Raw genomic sequence first — 6,572 nt, forward strand, 5'->3', positions numbered from 1 at the left:
ACAAGGCGTGGTCTGTCGAAGCAGCGCCGCACCTCCATGCCTCAACCAATCAGAGGCGAGACCGGCTTCTCCAGTATGCAGCTGGTTGCTGATATATAGCAGCGGGGAGCATCTGATGCAACACTGGCTGGCGATAAGACCACAACAAGCATCACGTCACAGAGAACCAAAGAGGAAAAGTAGTAGTAGTAGTAGTAGTAGCAGCAGCACTGCGTCTACTTGAGTGGAATCACTGGTAAGTACACCACTAACTTTAATGTGAAATAATCTCTCCAACTTCCGGTTTAGGAAGGGGACAAGGTAGTTTGGCATGCGTGTGCTTGTTTTTACGATTTGTATAGTTTACCTTTCTAAATCAGCTGTTTGTGTATTTTATGTCTACCTCGTGATATTTTACGAGTCAAACTGGTTTTACTGTTCATGCTGGAGGACTACGACGGGCGATCAGCTAGCTCATCGTTGTAGTTTCCCGCTAATTCTTTACACTTCTGCGGAGCCAGCGCCACATTTTCGGTATTACAGGCCCACCCGAGTCGTGTATGTAACAACCACCCTTGATGTGACGTCTCTCTGGCGAGGCAAGGCAAGGCAGCGCGTATAAGTGCTCTCAAGTTGCTCCCTTATTTGCTTTTTTGTGGGGAGCTGCCACCACTATCGGTGAGTTTGTAGAAATATATGATGTATAAGCTGCTACAAACGCCTTTGAAGCATTGAAAACGTTGCATTTTGTGTTTTATATAGCAAAAATGTTTTTCCCAAGTCCACTATGGGGAAAAAAAAATCTAAAATGTGTTTAATATGCACGTTTCTTCACAACAACTAGCTTGAGCGCCTGTTTTGTGAATTCTGGTCTCCCCGAATCATCGTAAATGGACCCGCGTACGTGTCTGCTCTGCTTGTTTGTTATTGTGTGTATGTTGTCATATTTGCACATTCAATGTTGGCACGCTGAGGATTGGAGAGGAACCCGAAAGGGGTGGGGGGCACAGGCATCTTATTTATGGAAAAGAAGCATTCACTCAAACCACCAGGGGATGACGGTAAAGTTAATTTCCAGCCTTATGAATCTAATGTTTCTTCTTAATCAGTTGTCCAAAGAGCTCACTTTTTGTATTGTAGTAAAAAGAGAGCCAAAAGTTTGGACACAACTGTTCTAAATTCTGCATATCAAAAGCAGCAGAAGGGTCAAAGTCATGTGACAAGTAATCATGTCCTTTTTCTAGGTACCAAGCATGCCCATCATCAGAACCCTCAGCAAGGTGGCCAAGCAGGCCGTGCTCAGCAGCCCGGTGTGCAGCTGCCAGCCCTTGGCGGTGGCCGTGCGCAACATCAGCTTCTCCCCTCGCCAGGTGACGTCCGACGCCAGCTTCCACTCTGTGTCCTTCTCTGAGACGGACCACCCCAAGGTGCTCATCACAGGTGGGTCGCACCGATTCACTTTCCGTAGCGCTAAAAGCAGCCCTCCCCTCACTGCAAGACATTTATAAAACTAGAGTCCTACGAAGAACACACAACCTCATCAAGGACAGCACACATCCACAACACTCATTATTCACACTCCTACCGTCAGGCAGACGCTACAGGAGTTTGAAGTCCAGGACCACAAGGCTGGCAAACAGCTTTTACCCACAGGCCATCAGGCTCCTCAACGAAGCACTCACACACACCGCACGCAACACACGCACACACTCATAGCACTTTATTTATTTATTTATTTATTTATTTGTATTATTTATCTGTATTAATGTCTCTTCTGTTGTTGTTGCTTAATTTATTGGTATTTATGTTTCTTATGTTCTTATTCTTTCTTGTGTTTTCTTTCTTTTCTTGGGAGAATGAACAGAATAAGATTTTCATTGCATGGTATAACTGCTGTTTTACTATGCACATGACAATAAAACTCTTGAATCTTGAGAAAGGGGGTTAGCCGGATGCTTTGTACAGAATGTGCTGGGACTGCTAACGAGTTTGGCGAGACACCCAAAGTCGGATGCCAGTGAGAAACAAAAGGCAACAAGTGCTTTGACATTTCCCTCCTAGTGTCCTTCTTGCTTCATGGCTCCATGGAAACGTGCAGCATTGTCACGGGTGTTCTGTCAATTTCAGGTGGCCTTGGACAGCTCGGCGTGGGGCTGGCCAAACTCTTACGGTAAGAGCTCACACTCTTGCCCTTACTAGACAAACTTTCGCTATTGGTGAAAAGTTGCGTAACAGCCACCTGTTGCTTTACAGGAAGCGATTTGGAAAGAACAACGTGATTCTGTCCGATATCAGGAAGCCATCGAGCAATGTTTTCCACAGCGGTGCGTATGACCTCGTCACAGGCACCCCATCTGTGCAAACATGATTGATTGAGCGCCACGGCGGTCACGTATCTCATCACATGAGCCTGCATGGATGAGGTTAACGTGTCACTCGTGATTCATGACTAGTAAGGACAGCGCAAGTGTGTCCAAATGTGCAAGCGGAGATGACTCGGCAGAATGTGTACTATTATTATTAATAATAATAATACTAATAGTAGTAATATTCATAATACTAATTATACTGTAACAATAATCATAGAAACTGTTTATTTCAAGGGAGTGAGTTGAGTCAATGTTTGCTCAAACGTCAAAATCAAGCATTTTCAGAGTTTACCAGAAAAATCTAGATACTGATACTGTAATTGTTTTTTTTATCTCATTGCAAACTTATTTAACCTTCATTTGATATTTTATTTAAACTTTGATGTATTGTCACTTTTGACAGAAAAGTTGTTTTTTGTTGTTAAATTCTTTATGTATGAATGAATAATGAATCTAATAAATATTATTATTCTAAATACATGGTTTTTATCAGCATTATACAATACTTATTGTTACTAGAGATATACACGTGAAATAATTGTACAGACACAAATTAAAAACCCCAAGAGTATCTGAAAATAAAGCTTTTAAAAATGAATTGCTGTGAAAGTTGTTGATATTGCCTTTAAAATGGCTTTAAAGTGGCTTTAAAATGCCTCTTTAGTAAATACAAACATGTCTTCTGTTCCCATCAGGCCCATTCATCTACTCTGACATCCTGGACTACAAGAACCTGCGTGAAATCGTGGTGAACAACCGCATCACCTGGCTGGTCCACTACAGCGCCCTCCTCAGCGCCGTGGGCGAGGCAAACGTGGCGCTGGCAAGATCCGTGAACATCACCGGTGAGCGAAATGCCGCCTAATTACGCACCGCCAAAGGTTCCCGCTAACGTCTCCTCTTCTCGGAAGGGCTTCATAACATCCTGGACATTGCCGCCGAGCACGGCCTGCGTCTCTTCGTCCCCAGCACCATCGGCGCCTTCGGCCCCACTTCTCCTCGTAACCCCACGCCAGATCTTTGCGTGCAGAGGCCTCGCACCATCTACGGCGTCTCCAAAGTCCATGCTGAGCTCATGGGCGAGGTGGGTCTCCATGATGGTGCTTTTCTTCTTGTTATCCTCCCGATAGACAAGTAAGTAAATAAATAAATCAATCGAATGTTTGGGTTTTTTCGGCAGTACTACCATCACCGATACGGCCTAGACTTCCGCTGTCTTCGCTACCCGGGAATCATCTCCGCTGACTCCATGCCTGGTGGCGGCACAACAGGTGAGGGATAAACCGAGAGATCACTTTTAATGGACGTCTATTCCCGGAGCCTTCCTGCCTTACGCTTCTTATGTAACCGCTTTTATTTTTGGGCCCCCCCATACTCGATTTCTTTTGAACCGTTTGCCCTTTCGGACCACATCTCAAGATCAATACCGTTTTTTTTTTTCCCTCCTCAGACTATGCCGTCCAGATTTTCCACGATGCCATCAAGACGGGGAAGTTCGAGTGCTTCCTGAAGCCCGACACGCGTCTGCCCATGATGTACATCGACGACTGCCTGCGCGCCACGCTGGAGGTGATGGAGGCGCCCGCCGACATGCTGAGCATGAGGACGTACAACATCAACGCCATGAGCTTCACCCCCGAGGAGCTGGTGCAGGAGCTCCGCAAGCACGTGCCCGAGCTGGAGGTCACGTACAATGTGGACCCCGTCCGACAGGCCATCGGTAAATGGGCGACGCTGGTTGCAAAGTCGTTTGTAGTACGCTCCAGTCTTGTAGGTGGCGGTGATGCTCATTTCCACCTGCTTGTTGACCATCAAGCCAATCCGATCATAGTAAGATTTTTTGGAAAATGACTGCATCTGCACACAAATGGATGATTATCAATGATCGGGCTGATATGAGGGAATTATGACTTCATACGGATAAATCCAAACTTTTAAAAATGGCACAGATAACCGATAACTAAAAAAAAAAAAAACACTCCAATGAGGCGAGATTACGGGTGAGCAAATCAAGCGCTCCTTTTTTCTCCGGCCTGTGAGGGTAACGGCCTGTCAGAACTTCCCCTGAGCTCACTTGTAAACAAACTGGACACACATTTTGTTTCCCTAATAACATAAAAAAACATGAAATTGACTTCTTTGAAAATCATAATTCACCTTCGTCCATCGATACCCAGAGTCTGTCAAACTTGGAAAAAAGTATTTGATTTTACCTAATTCTACTAAAACAAACAAAGGATCTGGAATTTTTTTTCAGAAAACGTAACGTCCTCGTTTTGTTTCCATCGCTTTTTACTATTTGGTTTGATGACTTCCAAAATAAAAGCATTTATGAATACAAATGAATAAAACAAAATGATATGTGACAAGCGTAGTTGGCATCCGTACCAAACATCTTCATAGATGCCCAACTCTTGGCCAAAACAAGGAAAATGTCTGAAAAAGCTTTGTTCCTTTGTGTTGCCACGCCCCTTTTTACCTGAAACTTCGTAAAGCGCGATGGAAATTCTATGTATTGATTATTTTTGTACGTAATCCTGGTAATTATCGAGGGGGAATTAAAACAAAATCATTGAACAAAAGACACTGAATACGATTTCCTTGACAGCCCTAATTTGATACCCAGATTTAGTCCCAAATAAGGAAAAAGGGCCCCCCCCGTTCCAAGTATGCATGCATTAATAACACACAGACATGTGGCTGAACAGTTTTGTCTCTCCTTAGCCGACTCCTGGCCGATGAACTTCGACGACTCCAACGCCAAGAGAGACTGGGCCTGGAAGCACGACTACGACCTGCCCGAGCTCGTCCAGACGATGCTCAACTACCTGAGCGCTGAAATGCGCATGGCCCGCGCCAACTGAGGCGTCGGCAACGGCGGCTCCTCGTTGTACATAAAAATAATGTAAAGACTGACCAAAGAGGCTGGATGAGAAACATGGCGTGTACATAGTTGTTCTCTCGGTGCAAATACGAAGGGCTCCTCCGCTCGCCCGGCTGCCCGGCATGATGAATGTGAAGGTTGGCGCGGGTGAGACACCCCCCCACACACAAACGCACACAATTTGCTGTCTGGGAAAAAAAAGAGAACAAAGCTTTTGACCTTTTGACTCCGCTTGTCACTTGGGCAGAGAGCGGTGAAACCAGTTCTGCTTTTGCTGCATCACCAACGATTGCGTAACTTTTTTAGTGTTCAGGGCTGAAAAACACAAAAAGCAAATGATAATAATTCAATGTCTTGTTGGATTTACAGATATAAAAGGTGTGCCCTTTTATGCATTTTAGCAGGGTTTCTATCCTAATTACTGCGTAAACACGTCATCGATCAAGTGCAGAAAAGGGAAAAGGGGGGGTGATTTCTGATACAGGACATCCGTAACAAAGAACTTCTTCTGTTTATTCCACATAACTTTATTTATTCTTTCTATTGGTGTCCGGTGATTGCTTTTCTTAACGCTTATTTTTCCATCAACACTGTGGGACTATGTGGACCCAAATGGGGAATATTATTATTATTATTATTATTATTCCTATTAAGGTATTGTGTTAGAAGGGAAACATCTCCTGTTGTTTCGATCAGGCAAATAAACCACTTTGTTCCCACATTTCTCTTGTTTTTGTTACCTTACTCATTTCCTCAACATCATTTTGTATAAAACCATACCACAGTAGTTCATGAGGAACCACCCTACACAACCCTGACACCTACTTGTTGCTTACGCATTAGTTCCTCAGTCACTACATTTATGTGCCTTAGTCATTAGTTCCTCTTACTGCTTTAAATGTAAGTGCCTTAGTCATTAGTTCCTCATTAGTTCCTGTAACTACTTTATGTGCCTTAGTCATTAGTTCCTCATGAGTTGTTGACTTGTTCCTCAGTAACTACTGTATTTGTTTTGTACCTTACTGTAAAGTAAAGATTAAAGCATGCATATTGTTGTGTGTCATCCCTCATCTCTGTTAATTGGTTCCAGGCCCGATAAGTGAATTTCCGCAAAGTAGTATTCAATATTAATAAATGGCCCATTTTTGTAGACAGAGCATGGGAAACCTCTTTATGACTTCCTAAATACAATCTTTACCATTGTTAGAGATCAGTAGACATGAAATAACACCCCAGTAGTCACCTTTACACTCCTATCATTCTTTGTTTACGCCACATTGTGCAACTGTAATGCACATGCTACGGGATCACTGCAGGGACACACGAGATGGGCCACAGCT

The 6,572-nt window shown here is 43.8% G+C and overlaps 1 protein-coding gene across 2 annotated transcripts; it reads left to right on the top strand.

Annotated features, from left to right (window-relative positions):
* The first annotated feature begins 67 nt into the window (after window positions 1-67).
* Window positions 68-6,295, top strand: tdh (L-threonine dehydrogenase). Of its 2 annotated transcripts, none has more exons than XM_054761329.1 (9): window positions 68-235; window positions 1,224-1,419; window positions 2,107-2,149; window positions 2,233-2,303; window positions 3,044-3,193; window positions 3,260-3,432; window positions 3,529-3,619; window positions 3,799-4,068; window positions 5,073-6,295. In XM_054761329.1, exons 2-9 carry the CDS (start codon window positions 1,233-1,235, stop codon window positions 5,210-5,212), a joined length of 1,125 nt encoding a protein of 374 aa, XP_054617304.1. In that variant the 5' UTR covers window positions 68-235; window positions 1,224-1,232; the 3' UTR covers window positions 5,213-6,295. The 2 variants fall into 2 exon arrangements, with proteins under 2 accessions (XP_054617304.1, XP_054617305.1); XM_054761330.1 differs by lacking the exon at window positions 68-235 and adding an exon at window positions 290-657.
* The last annotated feature ends 277 nt before the right edge of the window (window positions 6,296-6,572 follow it).

The sequence above is a fragment of the Dunckerocampus dactyliophorus genome, chromosome 19 (assembly GCF_027744805.1).
Source record: "Dunckerocampus dactyliophorus isolate RoL2022-P2 chromosome 19, RoL_Ddac_1.1, whole genome shotgun sequence".
NCBI classification, from domain to species: Eukaryota; Metazoa; Chordata; class Actinopteri; order Syngnathiformes; family Syngnathidae; genus Dunckerocampus; species Dunckerocampus dactyliophorus.

Excerpts from the sequence above, each read along its gene's own strand:
- tdh (XM_054761329.1), top strand. The coding sequence starts at position 1,233 with ATGCCCATCATCAGAACCCTCAGCAAGGTGGCCAAGCAGGCCGTGCTC. Across the intron at positions 2,304-3,043 it reads GAGCAATGTTTTCCACAGCG|GCCCATTCATCTACTCTGAC; the intron begins GTGCGTATGACC and ends TGTTCCCATCAG. Across the intron at positions 4,069-5,072 it reads CCCCGTCCGACAGGCCATCG|CCGACTCCTGGCCGATGAAC; the intron begins GTAAATGGGCGA and ends GTCTCTCCTTAG.